Genomic DNA, 26103 nt, shown 5'->3' with positions numbered 1-26103 from the left:
GTGGATCCAAGTAAAATGAAATCCTTGACAATCTTTTCTCCATTCATCATGATGTTGCTTATTGGTTCAGTTGTTGAGGTGTAATCCATACTAAAGGCTTTGGTCTTTGATCTTCATCAGTAGGTGCTTTAAGTCCTCTTCACTTTCAGAAAGCAAGATTGTGTCATCTGCATAATGCAGGTTGTTAGTGAGTCTTCCTCCAGTCCTGATGCTCCATTCTTCTTCATATAGTGCAGCTTCTTGTATTATTTGCTCAGCATACAGATTGAATAGGTACGGTGAATGGATACAACCCTGACACACACCTTTCCTGCTTTTAAACCATGCGGTATTCACTTGTTCTGTCTGAACAACTGCCTTCTGATCTATGTACAGGTTCCTCATGAGGACAATTAAGTGTTCTGGAATTCCTGTTCTTCGCAATGTTATTCCTAATTTATTATGATCCACACAGTCGAATACCTTTGCATAGTCGATAAAACACAGGTAAATATCCTTCTGGTATTCACTGCTTTCAGCCAGGATCCATCTGACATCAGCAGTGATATTCCTGGTTCTGCGTTCTCTTCTGAACCTGGCCTGAATTTCTGGCAGTTCCCTGTGGATATATTGCTGCAACCGCTTTTGAATGATCTTCAGCAAAATTTTGCTTGCGTGTAATGATATTCTATAATTTCCACATTCGGTTGGATCACCTTTCTTGGGAGTAGACATAAATATGGATCTCTTCCAATCGGTTGGCCAGGTATCTGTCTTCCAAATTTCTTGCCATAGACGAGTGAGCACTTCCAGTGCTGCATCTGTTTGTTGAAACATCTCAATTGATATTCCATCAATTCTTGGTGCCTTGTTTTTTGCCAGTGCCTTCAGAGCAGCTTGGACTTCTTCCTTTAGTACCATGCATTCCTGATCATATGCTACCTCTTGAAATGGTTGAACATCAACCAATTCTTTTTGGTATAATGACTCTGTATTCCTTCTATCTTCTTTTGATGCTTTCTGTGTCATTTAATATTTTCCCCATGGAATCCTTCACTGCTGCAACTCGAGACTTGAATTTTTTCTTCAGTTCTTTCCACTTGTTCTTCCCTTTTGGTTTTCTGTCTCCAGCTCTTTGCACGTGTCATTATAATACTTCATCTTTTTGAGCTGCCCTTTGAAATCTTCTGCTCAGTTCTTTTACTTCATCATTTCTTCCTTTGCTTTAGCTGCTCGACGTTAGAGAGCAAGTTTTAGAGTCTCTTTTGACATCCATTTAGGCCTGTTCTTTCTTTCCTGTCTTTTTAATGACCTCTTGCTTTCTTTGTGTATGATGTCCTTCCATAACTTGCCTGGTCTGCTGTCATTAGTGTTCAACGAGTCACGTTTATTCTTGACATCGTCTCTGAGTTCAGGCAGGATATACTCAAGGTCGTACTTTGGTTCTCATGAATTTTCTTCAGTTTTTTCAGTTTCAGCTTGAACTTGCATATGAATAGTGATGGTCTGTTCCACAGTTGGCCCCTGGCTTTGTTCTGACTGATGATATTGAGCTTTTCTATTGTCTCTTTCCACAGATGTAGTCAATTTGATTCCTGTGTATTCCATCTGGCAAGGTCCAGGTGTGTATTTTGCCATTCATGTTGGTGAAAAAAGGTATTTGCAATGAAGAAGTTGTTGGTCTTGCAAAAGTCTGTCATGTGATCTCTGGCATCGTTTCTATCTCCAAGGCCATATTTTCCAGCTACCAATCCTTCTTCTTTGTTTCCAGCCTTCGCATTCCAATCACCAGTAATTACTAATGCATCCTGATTGCGTGTTCTATCAATTTCAGACTGCAGAAGCTGGTAAAATCTTCAGTTTCGTTGTTTTTGGCCTTAGTGGTATGTAAATTGGAATAATAGTCAGGTTAACTGGTCTTCCATATGGATATTATCCTATCACTGATAGCGCTGTACTTCAGGATAGATCTTGAAATATTCTTTTTGACGATGAGTGCAACGCCATTCCTCTTGAAGTTGTCATTCCCGGCATAGTAGGCCGTATGACTGTCCCGTTCAAAATGGCCACTACCAGTCCGTTTCAGCTCACTAATGCCTAGGATATCGATGTTTATGCTTTCTGTTTTATTTTTGATGATTTCTAATTTTCCTAGATTTGTACATTGTACATTCCAAGTTCCAGTTATTAGTGAATGTTTGCAGCTGTTTCTTATTATTTTGAGTAGTGCCACATCAGCAAATGAAGGTCCCAAAAGGTTGACTTCATCCACGTCATTAAGATCAACTCTACTTCAAGGAGGCCGCTCTTCCCCAGTCATCTTTTGAGTGCCTTCCAACCTGTGGGCTCATCTGGCACTGTATCAGACAGTGTTAAGCTGCTATTCATAATGTTTTCACTGGCTAATTCTTTTCAGAAGTAGACTACTGGGTCCTTCTTCCTAGTCTTAGTTTGGAAGCTCAGCTGAAACCTGTCCACCATGGATGACTCTGCTGGCATCTGAATACGGGTTGCATAGCTTCCAGCATCACAGCAACATGACAGACATCCCAGAGTATGACAAACTGATAGACACATGGAGGAGAACCCACCTTACCTCATCCTAAAGATTATGTTTCCCCCTACTAATTAACTCTATATTTCATTTAGATTTTTTATCCTGGCCTATCTAGGTTTGGCCTGGCTTGATACTGGTCATGACCCATCATTGGTATTACCAAGTGTTGATGACTTGCTTTATGCTACTCTCTGGCCCTTTTATAGTCTTATTGGGCCTGGAGGGCTGAAACTATAAGGATTATAAACTCAGCTGATAAAGAGAACCTTTTTAAAAATAAAATAATACATCACCTTGACCCTGAAAATGTTTGAAACAATTGATAAAAGAATATTTAAATGGTTTTTATTTTAATTGGTAATTCTCGTTAACTGATCTTTGTTCATTTTTATATCACATAAGTACCTGAAATTTCTTTTCATTGGTATAGAAATTTTTATGTGTTGATTTTTGTTGTTGTTCTCATTTGCCCCTTATTTTCTTTTCATTGACCCCCTCAAAGGCTTGGGAAATATGCCTAGTCTCCTAAGGGAATTGTTGACCATTCAGTTAAAAACAAAACACATATAACGTTCAATTAAAAACAAAGCATATACAGGTATGTGCCGTATAACGTCCATTGGGGCAACATCCGACTGCATATATGTCGATGGTCCCATAAGGTTATAATAGAGTTCAGAAATCCTTATTGAAAAACGGGATGTAGCAGATGTTGCTACGTAATGTAGATCCTATCTTTCTCTCACTAGCTCGTGTTCTGAATCAGCCCCAGCCCTAGGGTGGCAGGGGGAGGGGGTCCTGGTGGCCATCTGTGGGATTGCCTGTCCCACCGCCCTTGCCTCAGGCAGGGACTGTACACGCGCCACCAGAGCCTTGGAGGAGCGCCTTGTACATTCTGAGGGGAGTTGAGACCTTGGCTTTTCCCACGGTGGGCCACTGAATGGTCCAGGTGGGCTGCTGTGGTGGTGGTGGAAGGAGGAGCAGGAAAGGGAGGGGAAGGAGGGATAGACAGGGCTGGAAGAGTTTAAGCCCTATTAGGAGGGCAGGGAAGGAGTGGGCTGCCCTCCTGGAGGCAGGTGGCTGGATGGTATGCCCTGGGCCTGATATCAGAGAGGCCAAAGTTTTCACACAGACCCTTGGCACAGCAGAGGCAGTGTGGGTCTGGGCCTGCCTGGTAACCATCCTGCATGCCTCTCTCCTGTATGTATATGGTATTGGCACAACATCCAAATCACACAGCGTCCTATTTCACAGGACATATGGTGGACCTTAAGCGTTGCATACCTGTTTAACATTTTTAAGCTCCTATTTATAGCAGTTGTCTTAGTTTCTTAGTACTGCTGTAACAGAAATCCAGAAGTGAATGGCTTTAAAAAACAAAAATTTATTTTCTCACAGTACAGGTGAGTAGAAGTCTGAATTCAGGGACTGGCTATAGGGGATGGCTTTCTCGCTGTCAGCTCTAGGGAAAGATCCTGTCTTAGCATCTGTAGCCTTGTGTTCCTCTGTTCCTTGGTGATCTTCACCTGGTATCTGTCTTGCTTCCCTATTTGTCCTTCCATTGTTACTGTTGCTGTCCGGTTGATTCTGACTCAGGGTGACCCAGTGTGTGTAGAGTAGAACTACTGTACACGGTTTTCAAGGCTGTGACCTTTTCTTTAGTGGATTGCAGGCCAACCTTCCGAGGTGCCCCTGGGTTGGTTCTAACCACCGACCTCTTGGCTAATAATTGAGCACTTAACTCTGCCACCCAGGGACTTCTTGTCCTTTCTAGTCTCTGTATCTATGCTGCTGCTCTTCATGTTATCTCAGAGGTGATGAGGCTCAGAACACATCCTACACTGATATAACCTCATTAACAAAGAAAAGCCTGTTCCCAAACAGGATTACACCTACAGGTATAGGGGTTAGGATTCCTACACATATTTTGGAAGGACACCATTCAATTCATAAAAGTATTGGACAGAATGAAAAAGCTAGTGTAGACTTCTGTGAGCTTATCTAGTAAAAAAAAAAAAAAAAAAAAGTAGGGTGTGTAATGCCATATTAATTAGTATATATGTGTGTGTGCGTGTCTTTCTGTTGCCCTGGTGATGCAGTGGTTAAGTGCTCAGCTACTAACGAAAAGCTTGGCAGTTTACACTCATCCAGTGACTGTGGAAGAAAAACCTGCTTCTGTAAAGATTACAGTCAGGAATATCCCGTGGGGCATGTCTTAGTCATCTAGTGCTGCTGTAAGAGAAATACTGCAAGTGGATGGCTTTAACAGAGAAGTTTATTCTCTCACATTCTGGTAGGCTGGAAGTCCAAATTCAGTGTGTCAGCTCCAGAGGAAGGCTTTCTCTTTCTGTTGGCTCTGGAGGAAGGTCCTTGTGTTGCATCAGTCTTGCCTTGGTCTGGGAGCATCACAGCACAGGAACCTCAGGTCCGGAGGATGTGGTCTGCTCCCGGCACTGCTTTCTTGGTGGTGTGAGGTCACCCTGGCTCACTGCTGGCTTCTCTGTTTTATATCTCAAAAAGAGATTGGCTTAAGACACTACCTAATCTCTTAGATCTCATCAGTATAACTGCCACTGGTCCATCTCATTACATCATAGTGGTAGGATTTACAGCACCTAGGGAAATCACATCAGATGGCAAAATTGGTACATAGTCGTACAATACTGGGAATCATGACCTAACCAAATTGACACATATTTTTGGGGAACACAATTCAGTCCACGACAGGGTAGTACTGTGGTGTCACATGGGGTCGCTATGAGTAGAAATAGACTTGGTGGCACCCAACGACACATATATATGTGTATGTATATATATATGTGTATGTGTGTTTATATATAAATAAAATACAGGTCATATGGCAAACTGTGTGCTAGGGATACATACGAATCATGGAATTGCTCTTGTGGTTCAGAGGAAGAGAATGCACATCTGTTTGGGGTGTGGTTTACTCAGGTGGCAATGATAGGCAGGATGTTGAAAGGTGAAGGCCAGGATAGCAAAAAAGTACTAAAGCAGGAATTATGGTACTAACGTAGGCAATGATGAATAATTCCGTCTGACTAAATTAGTTGTGGGGGTATACTGGTATACTTAGAGTAGCTGTGGGAGCATTGAAGAAGACTTGCCTGGTTTTCCTTATTCCTGCTTCTGTCTTTTCCTCTGATTTTTCAGTGTTCTTGCTTTTCTTTTACCCTAGATGTATGTATTCGTTAAGGTCTTGTCTTTGGGCTTCTTCTTTCCTTTCTTTCATTTCCTGGGAAGTGTTATTCAGGTTCATTGCTCAAATTATCACCTCTGCGTATTTTAAGTTTTGACATCTGTCCTGAATCCTGGCTGCGGGGATCTCCAACTCAGTGTCCTGAATGCTAACAAAATGCATTGCTTTCTCTCATTGTCTTCATTTTTGGGAAGTCTCCTGCTTGAAAACTATTTCTTGTGTCTTTTTCAGCATGTCGTTACCGTTAAAACTCTCATTACTTTACCTGCAACTCAGGCTCAATGCTCCAGACTCATCTTTGTCTCCCCTTTTTTCTTCTACTCTGAATTGTTGAGTTTTATTATTTCATTTCTAACTGGTTGTACCATATCTAGTCTTCCCCTCCATTTCATTTTGACCATTATTGCATGATGAAAACATTTTTAAAACATGGTGTTTTGTGATTCTCTCTCCTACTTAAAAACTTATGTTATATCCACATAGTACAGTGGTCTCAAACTTTAGTGTGCATCAGAATTAAGCTGGAGGGCTTGTTAAAACTGGGCCCACTGCCAGGATTTCTTGAAGAGTAGTTACGATATAGGTCATGTAGTGGCTCCTGTGGAACAAATGATATAGGCAGACTTTAACTTTAAAAACGTTGTGTTCCACAAGCTTCCTTGTAAATTAGTTGCTTGAATCTCTATCATCTCATCTGTTTATCTGTTGATCTGTCAGTCTGTTGAAATGGTGTTATAAGTAATGGTTAAGTTCTCCCACTAGCTCATAAAAGGCTGTGATCTAGCTTAAATGGTATTGATAGTAATTGTTACTCTGTTGAACTCTGAGCTATCTTGAGAATGGAACCCTAAGGACATTGTTTTGGTAGATTTATTGTAGGTGAACCAGGACTGGCTGATGGGTGTTGGGATGACGGCAGCTCAGGGAATGAGGTTGAGGGCCGAACTGGTGCCGAAAAAGCAGTGCAGAGAGTTACAGTGCTAGGAGGTAGAACAGAGTATAAAGTCATGCTTGTGTTAAAATGTAGGAACTCTCCAGATCAGCTCCCAAGTTTTCATTGGCATAGAGTTTAAATGTTTGAATGGAAGCTGAAGAAGTTTTTTTTTTTTTTTTTTTTTAGATGTTAAATAACTTACCTCGTTTTCTTATGTTCATGAGAATGTATTCCAGATTGCCTCTGTTCTCTGGTATTTTTGTGTCAGTGTCATCATCTGTTTTAGTTGATACTTTCAAGGTTATTAAAACAAGGAATGTGTTAGTACTAACTCCTCAATTACAGCATCTTGTGTGGTGCTTCTCAGTAAAGATTTGGTGTTGCAGCAGTCTGTAGATTTACTTCCTGAATCAGTGATTATCAACTAGTGTGCCATAGTACCTTAAGCTATCTTCAGTCGTTCCAGGAAATGCAAATCAAGATAAAAATTTAACTCAGTTTTGTTAAAAAAATTACCATGAAGTTTAAATAGCTGACATAATTGAACATTTGCTATGTGCCAAACACTGTTCATTATACTTCATATGAAATAAATCACTTAACCCTACAACCCTTTGAAGTAGGGTTTTTTTTTTTTTTTTTTTTTACCATTTGCAGTTGAGAAAACTGAAGCAGAAAGTAACTTACTGAAGTTACGCAACAAATAAGTAGAAGATTTGGGATATCTGTGCAGTCTGGTAACTAACTGAGTCTATGCTCTTAACCATTGTCCTATCGGTTCAATACAACAATTTTAGGAGGAAGAGGGAAACATGGGAAATTCATGCTTTAACGTGTTCTCAATTCTCAGAGATTGGGAATCAGTGCACTTTTATAGATGAATTCAGCTCATCTATAAACTTTATAGTTCTTTGAAGTTTACTTCCAGTTTTGATTCCCCTTATAAATAGCTAGATTAAATGGGAATGAATTGCTAAACCTCCCTTAACCTTAACTTTCTTGTCTTTAAAAATAGGAATGACAGTACCACCTTTTTTGTGGATTCTTTCCTCTGGGGCATTATACTGAGCTATTTTGGTATTATTTTCAAGACAAGAAGACCCTGCAATTGTTTTCAAGAGCTCATCTGCTTTAACTGACTCAATATCAGACCTTGAACACTGTGTTATTTTGATGACAGGTGTCCTTTTGGGAAAGTGTCTGCTGACGTTGTCAGAGAAGAGGCTGTGGTTTTCCTCTCAGTGTCTGTGTTATGCATTTTGTTTCAGAATATCTGAAACAGAACTTTAACAGTATTGGGCAATCTTACTTTTATAAGTGTCTGATATTCCCCAAAATGTGTTTTTAAACTTACCTATATAATCAGGGTGAAACACATTTATTCATGTTCTAAGCTTCAACAGCAATATCGATATATAAAAGTCACTCAAATATTTTTTATTGTCTAATACTTCTATGAACTTTTTAATAACCGTATGTGGTAGGCAGTTTTATTTTCCTCCTTTTACAGATGAGACCTGTGAGGCTAACAAGAGGTAAATAGCTTGCAAATGTCTCATAATATAAGTAGAATCAGATTTTGAATGTATGTCTGTCCAGAGCCTGAGTGCTTAACTTTGATGATAAATCACCTCTCTTGGGTATTGAGGTCTTAAAATATATTTTTTAATCTAAAATGTGTATTTAAACATAAAAGTGGTAACACAGATTTATATCATGGAAACGAGGACAGGAATTTTTGTAGCCCAGGCCTCCTGAGGAACTGAAACTAGGAAGTCATCAAGAATCTCTGCAGCTTCTGGTGCTGTTTCTTTCTCTCTGGGCTCACCTCTACTGGCTTTCGTTATTTTCTCTCTCTGCACATTGGCTTCATCTGTTCTGCTTACTAAATGGTCCATATTGGCTGCTCATAAAATGGCACCTTCAACACCAGTGTTTTTTTTTCACTTTTAAATTCCAGAGCCATGGCCAAGTGACCCATCTTTTCATGGTCTCACTTATAGTTTCTTGTGAGGAAGAATCTTATTATCCTGGTATAGGCTCTGGAGTAGTTTCCTTAGATCAGGTGTTAATCTTTTGGTCAATTAGCTGTGGTAGTTGGTGATAGATTGGGGAGATAACAACTACAAATATTCAGGGACCTACCACTAATGTTAGGGGATAGAATGCAAGGATAGTTCTCAAGGGATATGGCTGAATGGAGCCCCAAATTTGTCTGTAATAACATCTATCAGATTTTACTAAAGCAGAATTATAAAAATAGCTTAGAATAGTTATAAATTGTATGTTCTAAGTATAAGAAACTGACATCAGTTTATTATATAAAAACTAACTTCATGGAACTAGATATATAAACCAAATTCTTTGAATGGTACTAGATGAGTTTATTTAAAATAATCATCCAGTTGAACTTTTTTGACAAGAATATTCAATAATTTTTTTGAGCATTCCTTTATTTTCATTGTAAATGAAATCCAACATATTATTGGATATGTTTACCAGGGAAGTCTCTATTATTTGCTGTACGTTATTTGAAGATTTATTTCATGGAATTTCAAATTCTGTTTTTAGATTTCTTAATTCATGGATTTCAATAAAAATAGCAATTTTCTGTAAAGTTTTAGAGAAGTCTGAGCAGTAAGAATTGTATGTTCTCATTCTGTAGGACGTTGAGAAGAGGGTTTAATGGAAGCTGGTGATTTTTAGTGTGTTTTACTCTGGTAAACATTTTTAACTTAGTTTCCACAAAGTAATTCTAATTATCGTGTTTAGTCATATTCTCTCAACAATGTTGATGACCTATAAGATAAAGATTATACTTATATTTTATGTGTTTTTTAATTGGTGATACCTTTAGATCATGTTTTAAAATAAAAGCATGTATTCTTAGATGGTAATTTCAGGGAAAGTATGATTTAATGTATTTATTCACTTTTCACTCAACTTTTTTAGGAATGTATAGCTCTTTTCTACTGGTTGAGCTGTCTTCTTTTTTTTTTTTTTGCATATATCTATAAACTCATTTGTCCTTTTTAAAATGGTTCAGTAGCAAGAATGCCACATCTAGACCGTATATGGAGATTAGCTTTGTTTTCTGAAACATTGATCCTGACCTGCAGAACTCTACTTCTGGATTCTTTGTGTTATTGTGGTGAAGAGAATTTCCTATGGCATTTTTTTTTTCTTTTTGGTATCACTTAAGTAAAACAGTTACCATTTGTTTCAACTGACTGGCGCATTTCCAAAACAGCCTTTCTCCCTCCTCTGTCCGTCATTATTATTTTCAGTGTAGAATTTCTTTCTAGCTTCTGGACCTCTTTCAAGATAAAAACAAAAAAATGGGAGGGGTAATTTCTGAGCCTCTCAGTGGTAGTGATGGCTCCAGGTATCTCTGCTCTGAAGGGGTCAGTCAGGAAGAGAAGGAGGGGTGGGCAGAAATAGGATTGGACAGGAGGAGTTGGGACATTGAGGCAGGCTACCTTATACTTAAAAAAGAGGCATTGAGAATAGCAGAATATATGTGTTAGAATAGATCTTTCTAGATTAGTGCTTTTCACACTATCTATGATGGACCAGATTTTTAATTTCCAATCCGTTATACACAGAGTCTACAAGATGAGTACGCTTATCACATACCTTGATCTTAACGCTTTCAAAACATTGTCTAATTGCTATGAATGTTTCAAATTGCTACTCGCAATTTATGTACGTATTGTAGACCAATATCAGTTTTTGCACTGACACCAGCCTGCTGATAACATGTTGAATAGTCAACCTCACCGTTTGATCATGATAGATTGTATCATGCCTCCTGAGGCTTAGTCAGCATTGGCCTCCCTGGTGGTCCCTCTTGGTCAGGTCAGCTCCACTCATTGCCATGCTCTCAGGAACCAGATCCAAAGGCCATTTTTTTTTTTTTTTTTTTTACTGCAAAGGGCCCCACACCTCAGAAGTAATGTTGTTGATTCTAAAACCTACTTTCTTTATTTTCACTCAAGGTCATTGAAGCTCAGAAAAGAGATGATTTGCTCAGTATTATTATTTTTTATACACCTATTAAAATTTTCTTTGTTAGTTTCAGTAGAGAACAGCTCTACTCAAAAGCAAAATTTAGTCTTGTGTGTGAAAATGATGTTCATTATTGAGGTATATAAAAGTCAGGAAAATAGGCCTCTGGGGCTTTGGGTTATGGGGACTTTGACTTTCTGCATTGTGGATTTCTGAAATAAGCGTTTGTGTGATCTTATTTTTTGGAATCAGTAAAAAACCAACAAAGATACCAAGTAAAACAATAAAACAAGAAAAAAAAAAAAAAAAATTAAGGTAGAAAAGAATAACACTTTTAAAAACTATTAGTTTTATATAATTGGAGTAATGGGTGCATATGGGAAAAGTGTCAAGAGATAAGGCGCATAAGATTGTCAGGGACAAGACTGGGAAATGGGCATGTAAGCCATGAAAAGGAGTTTTTATTTGGTAGAAAAAGTGAGGAGCAATTGAATTTTATACAATGCTGTGATATAGAGCAGGTTGGTTTTTAGGAAAGGTAATTCTAGTGCTTTTTCTTCTCTATATATTTTCAGGTAAAATTGATAGAGGATAACCCTGGTGGTGTAATGGTTAAGAGCTACGGCTGCTAACCAAAAGGTCAGCAGTTCAAATCTACCAGGTGCTCCTTGGAAACTCTATGGGACAGTTTTACTCTGTCCTATAGGGTCGCAATGAGTCAGAAGCGACGGTAATGAGTTTTTATACTTCAGTTTTTTAAAGTACTTCAGTTCATAGCACCATAATTGTGAATGTCTTTCAATTATAAATAATAGCTTAATAGGTGGAGAAACATACAAATATGATGGAATACTTGAGAGGATTAATGTAGAAAAAGAATAACAATTTAAAAAACTATTAGTTTTATATAATTAGAGTAATAGATTAATATGGGGAAAGTGTCATGAGATGAGGCCTAAAAGATCATTAGAGTCAAGATTGGGAAATTTATAATGTTCTGAAGTACCCCTTTTATTATTTTGTAACGAGACACAGTATATTATACTGCAGAGCAAAACCAGACTGTTTCAGTTGAATCTCAGCTCTGCTGTTCATTTTTTTTTCAATCTTGGACAAATTACTTAACCTCTTTGGACCTTGGTTTTCTCATCTTTAAAATGGGAATGATAATACTTTCCGTGGACTGTCATGAAGTTAAATGACTGCCTATGTATGTGCGTGTGTGTACAGATATATAGATATATAGGCATGTATTATCTAACTTAGAAAGTGCATGGTAAATAATGAGCGTTAATAATTGTTTTTACTGCTGCTGTTGTCATTGTTATGATTAATCGTGGAAGACATTTTATTATATAGATTTTATAAACATGTAAGAATAATGAGCATAAACTGTCAAAAATGTACTAGTTGTTATCTAAAACTAGTCACCCACTGGATTTCAATTTTTTTTTCCTCAGTGTATGGAGACTAAAATAATTTAAGTATATTTAACTTAGTGTTTTGTCTCCTATAGTTTATCAGAGAAGATATGAAATATAAAGATGCTTCTAATAAACACAGCCATCTGCACAGAGAAGATAAACATATAACTGTTGAAGATTTATGGAAACGATGGAAAACATCAGAAGGTAAGACTGTTTTAGTGATCCAGAACCTTCACTTTCTGCTACTTTCTGCCCTGCTTGGCCATTGTTAACTCACTAATTGCATATGGTTTTACAAATAAGTAAATAAATAGAAAGACATTTCTGTGAGGATGTTTATATTTTAGTAAGTAATTTTTCCTTTTTGATTTTGAAATATGATTTTTATCATTCTTAGGGTTCATTAAAGGTTGGTTTTTATATAATTTTATTCTTGTATAATTTAATACTTTATGCTAGAATAAATAAGAATGTATGCCTGAGAGCTCTGATTTGTAAAGTATTGCTTCAGCTTTTAAATAGCATCATTATGAAAGGCTTATCAAATAAAACCAGATCTGAGTTTTCTTTTCAGTTATGGAGAACAGTTCTTAAGATCTTTAGGAGACGCAGAGCTTTTCCTGGAGTAAATCTTTTATGAAGTCTAATAGTTGCATGATAAAGTTCTGTAATTCAAATTTTATGCCTGTTTTCTTAACCCTCAATTTTCAAGCTGTCATATGAGCAGTTTTTACTTAGGGTAGGAAAAGTGTGTGACCTAAAAACTGCAACTCAGTTTCTAATACTAGAAAGCTACTAAACTAAACTAAATAAATAAATAAAGTTCATTAAGCTTTTTTTTTTTTTTCCAAGTAAGAGTGAAGTAAGATGCTTTTTTTCCTACTGTTCCCATTCTTTTATGAGTGTCAGGCAATCATATTGTAGCATATATTTTTCTCTGCAAGTTTGAATAACGAAATGAAATGAAAACGAAACTAGTGAAGATTACCAAGTAGGAATATAAAGAAATAATAAAATTTATTAGACTGTCAGTGGTAATATTTGGAAATGGGAAAATGTAGAAAACTATCCTGCTAATGCCCGGTATTTTTCTTGATGTGGAAGGTTTATAGCTTACTTACATGTTAGTTTTCACTTTTTAAAAGAGCCTGTCGAAATGTATTGAGGAAAAGAAAAAGAAAGGATTAAAAAAAAATCACTAACTTAAAAGAAATACACCTAGACTTTAAAAATCTATCTCATCTTTTACCCTCCCCATACCATTTTAAAATAAATGACTATAAATAGGAATAGGAATAAACTAGTGTAAATTTCGTGGGGGAAAGTAATAGAATAGTGGAAAACTGTTGTTGTTAGATGCCATTGAGTCGATTCTGACTCATACTGACCCTGTGCACGGCAGAACGAAACACTGCCCGGTCCTGTGCCATCCTCACAATTGTTGCTATGCTTAAATCCACTGTGTCAGTTCATCTCATCCAGGGTCTTCCTGTTTTTCGCTGACCCCCTACTTTACCAAGCATGATGTCCCTCTCCAGGGACTGATCCCTCCTGATAATATGTCCAGAGTATGTGAGACATAGTCTCACCATTTGTTTCTAAGGAGCGTTCTGGTTGTACTTCTTCCAAGACAGATTTGTTCATTCTTTTGGCAGTCCACGGTATGTTCAATATTCTTCGCCAGCACCATAATTCAAAGGTGTCAGTTCTTCTTTGGTCTTCCTTATTCCTTGTCCAGCTTTCACATGCGGATGAGGTGATTGAAAACACCATGGCTTGGGTCAGGCCCACCTTAGTCCTCCAGGTGACATCCTTGCTTTTCAACACTTTAAAGAGCTCCTTTGCAGCAGATTTGCCCAATGCAATTCATCTTTTGATTTCCTGACTTCTGTTTCCACGGGTATTGATTGTGGATCCAAGTAAAATGAAATCCTTGACAACCACGGTATTTTCTCTGTTTATCATGATGTTGCTTATTGGCCCAGTTGTGAGGATTTGTGTTTTTTTTTATGTTGGGGTGTAATCTGTGCTGAAGGCTGTGGTCTTTGATCTTCCTTAGTAAGTGCTTCCAGTCCTCTTCACTTGCAGCAAGCAAGGTTGTGTCATCTGCATAATGTAGGTAGTTAATAAGTCTTCCTGCAATCCTGATGCCCTATTCTTCTTCATAGAGTCCAGCTTCTTGGATGATTTGCTCAGCATGCAGATTGAGTAAGTATAGTGAAAAGATGCAACCCTGACACACACCTTTCCTGATTTTAAACCATGCAGTATCCCTGTATTCTATTTGAATGACTATTGGTCTTTGTACAGGTTCCTCATGAGCACAATTAAACATTCGGAAATTCCCTTGTAGATATTGCTGAAGAAATTGAAGATCTACTACAGGGCCCATTGATAGTGTTTTTTAGAATTTGAGTATGTGATAAGTTGAATGGAGCCTAGTGAATGAAGAAAAATGGATTTGACTACTTCTCATCATCTCTGCTACCACCTTGGTTCAGCCACCATCATCTCTCTCTGTCTTTTATAATTATGGTAAAACACATGTAAGAAAACAATTGGCATTTCACACCATAACCTCTTGTCTGGATAATTGCAGTAGCCACCTAAATCGTTTCCCTGGTATACCTGTGCTCTGCTGTAGTCTGTTCTTCACCTAGCTAAGTAATCTTTTAAAAATATAAATCGAATCTGTTCAGTACCCTGTAATAGCTCTGAGAAAAAGCTAAAGCGTTTTCGAAGACCAGACACCCTGGTGGCGTAGTGGTTAAGTGCTACGGCTGCTAACCAAAGGGTCGGCAGCTCCTTGGAAACTCTATGGGGCAGTTCTACTCTGTCTTATAGGGTTGCTATGAGTCGGAATTGACTCGACGGCACTGGGTTTGGGGTTTTTTTTTTTTTTTTTAAGACCAGTAAGCCCCTATCCGATGAGCCCTCCTCTGCCCCTACTGCTTTTTCTCTCACCTCTTCTAATCCCTCCTTCTTTCCCTTCACCATGCTGCATTCAAACTGGACGCCTTGCTGTTCCTCAAATGCAAGGCCATTCTGCCCTAGGGCCTTTGTACTGGCTCTTTTGTCTGTTTAGAATACTGTTTTCCCAGATATCCTCATGGCTAACTCCCTTACCTCCTTCACTCATGTCTTTATGACAGACTACTTTCTCAGTGAGACCCACCCTGACCACCGTATTTAAAACTGCAAACCACACCCCTCTTTACTCTTTAGGGCACTCTTGCCATCCCTACTTAGTTTCACACTTTCTTTTTCCCATAGTGTTTATCACCTTCTAAGATATTATATAATTGACTTATTCATGTTTTACCTCCCTTCTCCCTTTTCCCTGCCCCTGAGAATATGTAAGCTTCAGAGAGTGAAGGTGGGTGGTGATGGTGACTTTGTCTATTTTGATGATGTTAATGTATCCCAAATCTAAGGGCACTATGTCCTCAAGCCCCTCTTTGGTTTCCTACCTTAGTGAGTTTGGTGAGATCATTTGTGACCTGTGAGAACGTTTGTTTTCACTTATGGGTTTTTCAAGTTGAGCAGCCTCTTAAGCCTCTTTTTTTCTAGGCCTTCAACTTAATCAGAAACCCTGGTGGTGTAGTGGTTAAGAGCTACAGCTGCTAACCAAGAGGTTGGCAGTTCGAATCTGCCAGGCGCTCCTTGGAAACCCTGTGGCGCAGTTCTACTCTGTCCTGTAGGGTCGCTAGGAGTCAGAATTGACTGGACGGCAATGGGTTTCTTTTTTTTGGTTTACCTTAATGTCTGCCCTCTAAGATCTCTGTGTTACGATGGTGAGAAGATTTCCCCCTAAGTCTCCAATAACAGTTGACCGAAGTTACCTACTCTCTGCTTCCTTTCTTTTGAACCCCAGTCTCCCACATAACCTTCTTGGGGAAGCAGGGGCTGGGAGGAATAGTCTCAGAGCCCCTCCTACTGAATCAGTTGCTTGGGAGAGGAGAGATGAGAAAGAAGAGTGAAGTCAACTTTGCTCACTAGAAGCTCAAAAGTGGCTTAATTGATTTTCTCAACCCATGTCAGAACCCTTTTTATTTATTAAAGGGACCATGTAAGGCTGGGGCATTGTTGCTAGAGCAATGGTTTTTAAATCATAGTCTGACAAGCCTCAGGATTCTGAAAGGTGTCTCAGGGACAGTATATACTGAAGGTTAAGTGTTTGGTTTTATCTGGTATTTTTTTTTTTCTGTCTAAGATTGCACTTGGGAAACAAAAAATGGTTCTGTTTAAAAGTTTGAAAATTGCTGATGTAGAGATTAGAATATACCTCTAGCAATAATATGTAACTCAAGGTTGTTTAGTTGAATATGAATACAAGCACACACACCCACATATATATACTGTCACATACACACACACATACACATATGTACCTACATACACACACACACAAACTTTGCCCATTGTTGTTGTGGCTCCAGTGTCTAGTGCAGTGCCTTACTTTGGTATTCAGTAAATATTTGTTGTATGAGTGAATTGCATAACGCCTGAGAGCACTGGATGCTCAGTAATTCAGTTCATCAGATACCTTGAGTATAGGCATTTTTGCTATAATGTTTTATATATATATAAGTACATTTTTTGTAACAGGTTTTGCAAAATTGTGAACTTAAAAATAACGGTTTATATAACACAAAACTTACACAGCTTAATAACCAGAGCACTAACCATACTAATAAAAATACTAATCAAACCCAAACCTGTTGCCATGGAGTTGATTCTGACTCATAGCGACCCTATAAGATAGAGTAGAACTGTCCCACAGGGCTTCCAAGAAGTGACTGATGGATTCATACTGCTGAACTTTTGGTTAGCAGGCGTAGATCTTAACCACTGAGCTACCAGGACTCCAGTAAAAAATACTAAAAAAAACATGCGAAAGTACTAATCAATAAATGCTATAGCACATATAGGACTTTATCTTAAAAAAAAAAAAAAAAAAAGTAAGTAAAGGTAACTTAATGGAAGGGAGCATTAGGAAGGGTTGAGTTTGCTAAATTATGGGGACAAAGACAAAATGCCGAAAGATGAGAACTGAACTGAGCAACAGGCATTCTTCCAAGGCAGAGGCTGTGGCCAGACTGAGCTAAGAGGAAGAAGGAGGGGTGAATGGACGTTACGGTCATAGCTTGCAGTTTTGGCTGTTAGTACACTTTGCATCCATCTGCTGTTGCTTGGCAGGGTAAAATGTTAACATTTTAGGAAAAGTCACATAAGAAATGATGTGACTTGCGTATTGACATGATCCCTCTTTACTTTCACATAGGTTAGTTAATGTTACAGAGTCACATGTGGCAGAACAAGGTATCTATTATGTACGAAGCAGGCATTCCACTGGATTAAAAAAAAAAAAAAAACCAAACCAGTTGCCCTCAAGTCAGTTTTGACTCATGGTGACCCCATGTGTTTCAGAGTAGAATTGTCCTCCATAGAGTTTTCAGTTGTTGTGATCTCGGGTCCTAAAGATGAATCAACTTGGGTCCAGGTTATAAGAAAGAAAGAATTGGGTGGGAAATAGGAAGTAAGCAAATAATTATAATATATGGTGATATATAAATAATAGAAGTATTCATAGGATATGGAGGTAGCTCACTGGAGGGAGTAATTAACTCTCTGGAAGGATTATATGCAGAAGGTAGTGGTTGGGACAGTCTGTGAAGGTTGAGTTCTGAAGTTCTGAAAGGGGCTGAGAAGGTAGACCATAAATGGTCGCCTCCTCATGACTCCTTCAGTCACCTGGAAATTTGCTAGACTTGGAGGTTGCATGCTATAGTAAGAGTGTGGGCCTTCAGGTTATACAGATTTAAACCCTGGCCTTTCCATTTATGGACATTGAGACGTTGTTAGCTGCTTGCAAGTTGGCCCTAACTCCTGGCAGCCTTATGCATAACAGAATGAAATGTTGCCGGTCCTATGCCATCATCATGATTGTTGGTATGTTTGAGCCCATTTTTTTGACTATTGTGTCAGTCCATGTTATTGATGGTTTCCCTCATTTTTGTTGGCCCTCAGCTTTACCAAACGTGATGCCCATCCCTTTCAAGCAGTTGATCTCTTTTCATGACACATCTAAAGTGAGCTGAAGCCTCACCATCCTGGCTTCTAAGGAGCACTAGGCACATTATTTAATTCATTTTTAAAATGTGATTCTTGTGTGATATAAATGAGTAATGTAGTGAAAGTCCCTGACAACACCTGGTAGACACATAGTAAATGTTTATTTGTGTTTGCAGTAATACTGAATAAAATGTTTAGCTGTATTTAAAATTGCAGAAGGTTTTTAATTCTGTCTCATAATATTCATCAATAAAATGAGCAAGTAGTATTAGGCTGTATACCCATCACGGTGTGCAACTCTCTAGGGGGTGAAATGTACCTGACATCTTTATGGAATGTTGTCATTTGGGGAAAAATAAAATCGTGTTACCCAGAAGTTGATCCTGACCTCACATAGAAAACTTCCAACAGTGACCTGAATGTAGTTTTTGTGTGTGTGTAGAGAATGCTTGGTCAGGTAGCATATGGCAACAACCCAATGCAAATGAAGCCATTGTAAAAGATAGTAATAGATTTCAGATAGATTTTGATAAACTGGAGGAGTTGTTAGAATCACTGAATGCAGTTAAGTAGTAGCTAGATACCAAAGGAAGAGAAATGTAAATAAAAGATTATTGCGTAGGTATGAGATTCATAGACTGTAATAGATAACAACCGATTAAGTAATGTACTGTTTTTAAAAAAGGTAACTCATTTGGCTTAATGGTAATTATAACATGTGACCCTCATGAGGTAATCTTTCCGTCCTGTTCGGCATGAGTCTTATCTTACCTAAGGTCACTGTGTAATTTTGGGCTTTACAAACTGAATAGACATCTGGAAATTTTGGAGAAGATTTATTTATTTATTTTTAAATTGATTTTCTTTTAGGATTAGGGAATTAAAGGAGCTGAGCTTATTTTGGAGGAGAGAGATGTACGCATTTATCAGTGGTCGTTTTCAAGTGTATGTAATACCTAATCAGAGAGAAATGATCAAGTGCATTTTTTTTTTTTCCTTTTAGGACAGCAAAAATGTAAATGTTACATAATAGGGAACTTATAAGGAAAAAACTCTTCCTCTGGGTGTGAAAATTTAAGTAGATCTTTAGATGTTGATAAAATCTACCTGATTTTTAAAGTGTATGTTATTGGTTACAATGAGACTGCAATAAAAAATAGTGTAAGTGGAACACTACATATTGTTTAGCATCACCAGAAGAGTAATTCAGAGCTTGCAGATAATAAGGTAGCATATTTTTGTGGCATCCGTCAGAAAAATATATATTTGTATATTTACAGTATGTGCAGCAGTCACTGTGGTAGGATACAAAGAAGTATAAGATATGATCCTTGTCTTCCAGAAGCTTGGAAGAGATGTTATAGACGCACCCATGAAATGTTAAATAACAGTACAAGAAGGTTTGACTGCCTATGGCTGAGTGGTGTTATATGGGTGTTGAGAGAATAGACAGATTAATTATGGGGAAGGCTTCATTAGAGAGGTGGTTCTATAGCGGGATTTTGAAAGATAGAATTTTCTTAGCAATGAGAAGGTTATAGAGGAATACAAAGGTTAGCACATTAAAATGAATATATGAACAGGTATAATTTCAAATTTAAATTCTCAATCCTTCGAATAATCACAATTTCCAAACCAGAAATAGAATGTTTTAGTGTATGTGAGATAATAATAAATCACTGTTTTAATATTTTTCTTTTGCTATTAACATGTAGTGCTTAACCTTTCCGTGTCTTAGTTTCATCATCTCTTAAATGGCACAAAAGTAGTCTACTGTATATTTGTTGAGGATTAAATGTGTTTAAAAATGTGAAGTTCTTAGAATAATGCCTAGCACAATTTTTTTTAGTAAGTGCTCAATGACTGTCCATTGTTATTTAAGTGCTCAATGAGCATCCATTGTAATTACTGTTTTTGTAAGGTAAATGCGAATGTGGCACATGTGAGAACATAAGAGACTGATATTGCTGGCAGAGACATCTGAGTCAGGGAATAGTGAGAACTAGGGTCAGCTAGAGAGGGAGACCTAGGAGCCCTGGTGACACAGTGGTTAAGAGCTTGGGTGCTAACCAAAAGGTCTGCAGTTCGAATCTACCAGCTGCTTCTTGGAAACCTTATGGAGCAGTTCTACTCTGTCCTGTAGGGTCTCTTTGAGTCGGAATCAACTTGATGGCAATGAGTTTGGTTTTTGGAGATGGAGACCAGACTCTCCTGAGCCTTGATGTTTAAACCTGTTGAGCTACCCCAAGATTGACAAGTAAGATTCCACTCATAGACCAGCACAAGTGTCAATTGGTAGTAGCTGCCTGGAGCACTGTATTAAGGAAGCTTGGTCCGTGTCTTGTCTCAGTAGTGAAGAAGGATATTATTATAGCAATTATAGATTAGCAGTGTTTTTTAGTGTTTACTATATGCGTTGGAGGTGGTAGGGTATTTTAGCAGTTTTATCATCATTGCACTAAGTATCAGGAGCTTTTCATCTTCTTGTTTTAGAAGGCCTCGTTGTATAGAACAGTTCCAGGAAGATGAATTGGCTACAGTCAGAAAGACCAGCTTTGCATTTTATATAATGTAAGTTAGAAAGGAGGTATGAAAAAATCATGAATTTTGAGAAACATTTTAAAGGAAGACTTGGCTCAACTTTTCCCTTTGCTTAGAATGAATTCCAATTTCTTTTCCCCTCTGTGATTTTTAGGTGCATTAGGCTTGAGGGGATTCATTTAACTGATTTCATACAGTCTTAGTTATCTAGTGCTGCTGTAGCAGAAATATCACAAGTTAGTGCCTTTAACAAACAGGAATTTATTTTCTTACAATTTTGGGGGCTAGAAGTCCAAATTCAGGGTGCTGGCTCTAGGGGAAGGCTTTCTCTCTCTGTTCTGGAGGAAGGTCCTAGTCTCTTTGAGCTCCTGGCCCTAGACAGTCTTCATGTGGCTTGGCATGTGTCTTCCCCTATCTCTCCTCTGCTTGGTTGTTTAATCTCTGTTAATATCTCCAGAGAGATTGCCTCAAGATACACCTACAGGAATTGTTTACATAACAAAGACAACCTATTCCTAAATGGAATTATAACCACAGTCATAGAGGTTAGGATTTACAACACACATTTTGGGGTGGACATAATTGAATCCATAACATACAGTAAACATATTTTTGTAAATGTTTATTGTGAGCAAGGCATTGTTCTAGGTGTTGAGAATACACAGATGAAGAATATGCTCACTATCCTTCCCTAGTCAACAATCTGTTGGTGGAGAAACATCTATTAGCAAGTAATTAAAGGATATGATGTGATCTGTAATTGAGATACGTAGGAGGCAGTATGGGATGAAGAATAACATGTCTGTCTGCTTGCAGAGGTGAAATGAGGCCAGAGGAGTTGCATTAAAGGACATTTACCTTTCCTCTCTTGTCAGTCCTTTACCAAAAGGCACTCAAGTTGGATTGATAGCTTTAAGGATATTTGCTGTTAATATAGTACATTTAAAACCACGAGGCTCTTCTGTGCCACGAATGCTTGTGCTGCTTTATTAAACTAGATATTTACACTTCCAACTTTTATTCACTAGTTTTAGCTGTAAGAGAAGCTCTTGTTAACCATCAGTAGAGTTATTGGATTTTTGTCATCCACAGAAAGTAATTTACACAAGGGAAAGTCTGTTCTTGAGGTAGAATGCAGCTTCTGAATAACAGATGTCATTGTCTGCAGTGCTGACAAAAGGTCTTTCTTTTGTAGGCAAAGTTTCTTGTCTGTAGAGACTAGGTGACACAACATGACGCTCATTCTTTCAGCCAACACTGAAGAGTGCTTAACATGGAAAAGTGTCATAACCATTTCTTGATCACTTTGCAAATCAGGCAAATTGTTTTGTATTAATCAGAACTGAGTTTTTTTACTTTGTATAAAGTGTGTCCTTTATCCTTTTATAATCAAGTAGCTTTTTTTTTTTTTTTTAAATAAAATTATCCAAATAAGTTCAGAGCACTCATAATAAATTGTTGATCAGTCTTAATTATGATCCTACGCTAGCATTTTGGTCTCTGTTCCCTTTGTTTGAGATCTACTCACCAAACCCTTTTGGTTATTATTGTATTAGCTTTCTTCTTTACTGTTTCTGTTTTATTGTTGACATGCGTCCTTTTTCACCTCAGGACACTAGAGTTTTAGAGATTTAAAATCATTGCATATACTGAGTTGCCAGTACTAATTATGTCTGTTTAATTTGTGGAAGATACTTGACTTTGAGTAAAATCCACCTTCCTTTTATAGATCTTTTTTGGTTTTTATTCTGAAATAGAGACCACCTCTCAAAATAGAGGTACACTATCACATCTCTTTGTGTTATGTGCTCTAGAAAATTTCTATTCTATAGGAACACATGAAGTAGACATGTTGCCAGTCTCATTTTTCTCAGATAATGAGTTTTCACTGGGTAATGAGTTTTCCAGCATGTAATTAATCTTATGAAGCTTTTCTTATTGTTTAAGGAAGTACTATTCTAAAATTGTGAATTTGCCTTATTATGGTATTCTGTGTACCTGAATTATCCTGCATTTCTCCTCTGCTGTGTTCACAGACTCAAGGGATATCTCATGTTTGGAGTACAGTAACAACCTTCTGCAGAAGGTGAAAATGAAGGCTGTCTCCTTTTCACTGTTTATGATGGACTGACTAGAAAACAGTAGGCTTTTTTGAACATCATACTGTTCTTTCCTCCCTTTTCACCCTTTCTTCAACAGTTGAGAGTGAGTTGTATATGGACACATACATGAAATTTTTGCCTTATTAGCCCTTGGTTTGGGAAGGGAGTGGGTAGGGTAGGAGGGACTTTGGATACATCCTGGATGTTATTGTAAGAGATTCACTATGTTAACTTCTAGTTTTGGTGGAGCAAATATTTTATTCCTGTTGCTTTTGGATAAGGTGGCCCCCCCGTGGTATAGTGGTTAAGAGCTAGGCTGCTAACCAAAAGGTCAGCAGTTCGAATCCATCAGCTGCTCCTTGGGAACCTTATGGGGCAGTACTGCTTTACCCTATAGGGTTGCTTTGAGTTGGAATCGACTCGATGGCAATGGGTATGGGTTTTTGGATGAGGAATTTGTTTATGATAGTATTCTTCTCTTCAAAGACAGTTAAAAATTTTTTTTTCTTTAAAAAAAAAAACCTTATGCGTACTTAGGTTTTTTTTTCATTCCACTGATTGTTGCTTAGCAACTTAGAAGCAACTGAAATAGGAATTTTGCAAATTACAAATAAAACAAAAAAATAAAAATTTCAAACACATCAACTAGACTTTTCAATCTGATTGTGAACTTGGTTCATTTTTAACATTTCTGCATCCGAAATGTATATGTATATTCATATGTGTTATATATATAAATATATCCCAGTGCCGTCGAGTTGAGTCGATTCCGACTCATAGCGACCCTATATATAAAAATAAAAAAAAAAAAAAAATTTTTTTTTTTTTTTTTTTAATAGCTCTCCGAAAATGAACAGTAAAAAACAGGACAAATCATACTGCATGTATATGTTTCACACGTAAAATTTTTTTCACTCTGTAGAGGCTTACTCTGAATGTAATAGAACAAAGAAAGCTTCTATTGTCTAACTTTCTCATCGGATTTCATATTTTATTTTAAAGATAAGGACCTCTTTAATAAGAGTCCCTTAATAAGCACTTTGCTAACACTTGACCAATCTTCTGTTTGTCTCTTTGCTTCACCATGAATTCTTCCAGGATGCTGAAAATGATGGGCCATTTACATATTTTTGATTTCAGTGTTTTAAATCAGCCACTTAAGTTATTATTTGAGATTAAGAGCCTACGTCAGTCTGACAAAATGAAGCCACAAATATCACAGTCTCATAGAAGGAAATTTAGGTTTTACTTCCATCATCAATTTTTTTCCTTACCATGTAATTACCTTAAAATATATATATATATATATATATATATATATATATATATATAAATATATAAAACAAATGCCTATCACTAGGCACTTATGGCTGCTAAGGACTATAACTCTAAAACAAAATTAATAATGAGTTTGGGATTCACCCACCTAAAGTTATGATAGTTAAAATGATGTGAATCAAAAGTTCACTAAGACAAGGAAAATAAAAAGAATAACCCTCTGGGGAATACTGGCAATAAGGCAAACGGAAGGGAATAAACAACTGCTATCGGAGACATGGGAGGAGAATCAGGAAGGTACATTGTCAGTAAAGTCTAGAGAGGAGAGTTTTCAGGAAGGGATGGATGGTTGTATAGAAAAGGGTATAGTCCACTACATTGAAAAGTATCTGCTGAGAGAGCCCTCATGAAGAATATTTTTTAGGTCTTGTAAGAGTAAATGCACTTCTGTCTGACATACTGGAGAAATGCTGAGAGTTTGGCCCCTGGACACCCTTTTAGCTCAGTACTGAGATCACTCTTGACGTTCACCTTTCGTCCAAAGATTAGACAGGCCCATAAAACAAAACGAGACTAAAGGGGCACACCACGCCAGGGGCAAGGACAAGAGGGCAGGAGGAGACCTGAAAGCTGGTAATGGGGAACCCAAGGTCTAAAAGGGGAGAGTGTTGACATATCATGGGGTTGGCAACCAATGTCACAAAACAATATGTGTATTAATTGTTTAATGAGAAACTAATTTGATCTATAAACCTTCATCTAAAGCACAAAAAAAAAGAAGAAATGTGCTTCTGAACCAGGGCTTCAGACTGGTTCGTTCCAGTTTGAACCCCTGTCAAGAATTCGCATTTCTAACAAGTTCCCAGGCAATGCTAATACTGTTGGTTAGGGATCATTTCTGAGAACCATTAGTAGAGCATTGGTTCTCAAAATTTATTATACATAAGAATCACCTGAGGATCTTGTTAAAATGTAGATTCTGATTCAGCATATTTGGGGTGGAACTGAGATTCTCAGCAGGGGTTCGAATCAGAACGAACTGTTCAGAAGCCCTGTTCTGAACAGATGCTTTTTGCTTTATCTTGTGACTCCTGTGACTGGTATTTCTTCCTTCTTTGCCCACCTTTTTGTAGAAGTTATTTAGGATCTTTTATATATTTTGTACACATTTCTTAACCCAACTTTATTATATTTTCTGGTTCATTGATATTTTTCAATTTTTATTGTCTTTATATCATATGAATCTTGGTAAGTCATTTCTTTTCTCTCTCTTTAATGATGGGGGGATGGATAGAGAGAAAAAAGATGAAAAATAGCTAGTAGTTTGATAATAGAGAAACACAATATATGAAAAGAAGCCATTAGATTTGACAAGGAAAAAAATTCTTAACCTTCAAGAAATCAATTAAAAAATTTGCAGGAGGAATTGAATCACATTTAAAAGACTCAGGGGAATGTGAAGCAGAACAGTGGGCAACCCCATATTTAAGGGGTAGGGAAGAAAATGGAAGGCATTTAAATGGTATTTGAAGATTGGTAGTATAATCAAGTAAAGAGTTTTCATACGAACTGGTAAATCTGAATGTGCTTGAAAGAAAAAGGACTTTTTTTTTTTAATTGAATATTAAAAAAATTTCAATTCAAGTACTTTTTGTGCACCTACTGTGTGTAAGAGGTGGTGTTATTATATTTTTCCATCTAATGTCAGTATCTTGTTTCTTCATGGATAATTGTATTCGTTATAGATTTTAAAAATTTTGCTAGGCTAATAAAAAATGAATTTAAGCTAAGACAGGCAAGAAATTTACTGACAGAATTATTCTCCCTTCCTGGATAGCACTGAATCACAGGCATGTTTCTACCCATTTTCAAATTCTTAGAATTCATTTCCTATGAAGAATTTGGCAATCCCTGTTAAGCATTGTCTAGACCTTTTTGAAAGGGGCTAGAGGTGTAGTGAACAAACGTTTAGTGGGTTTGGA

The 26103-nt window shown here is 37.5% G+C and overlaps 1 protein-coding gene across 3 annotated transcripts in view; it reads left to right on the top strand.

Moving 5' to 3' along the window:
- Positions 1 to 26103, top strand: part of STIM2 (stromal interaction molecule 2) — a 202144-nt gene that overhangs the window by 103387 nt on the left and 72654 nt on the right. For all 3 annotated transcript variants that reach the window (XM_064285979.1, XM_064285980.1, XM_064285981.1), the window contains exon 3: positions 12215 to 12329. In XM_064285979.1, the coding sequence (XP_064142049.1) occupies positions 12215 to 12329 (115 nt within the window). The remainder of the gene's footprint in view (positions 1 to 12214; positions 12330 to 26103) is intronic.

The sequence above is a fragment of the Loxodonta africana genome, chromosome 5 (genome assembly GCF_030014295.1).
Source record: "Loxodonta africana isolate mLoxAfr1 chromosome 5, mLoxAfr1.hap2, whole genome shotgun sequence".
NCBI classification, from domain to species: domain Eukaryota; kingdom Metazoa; phylum Chordata; class Mammalia; order Proboscidea; family Elephantidae; genus Loxodonta; species Loxodonta africana.
Note: the sequence above shows the minus strand (reverse complement) of the source record. Positions and strands in the feature narration are given on the sequence as shown.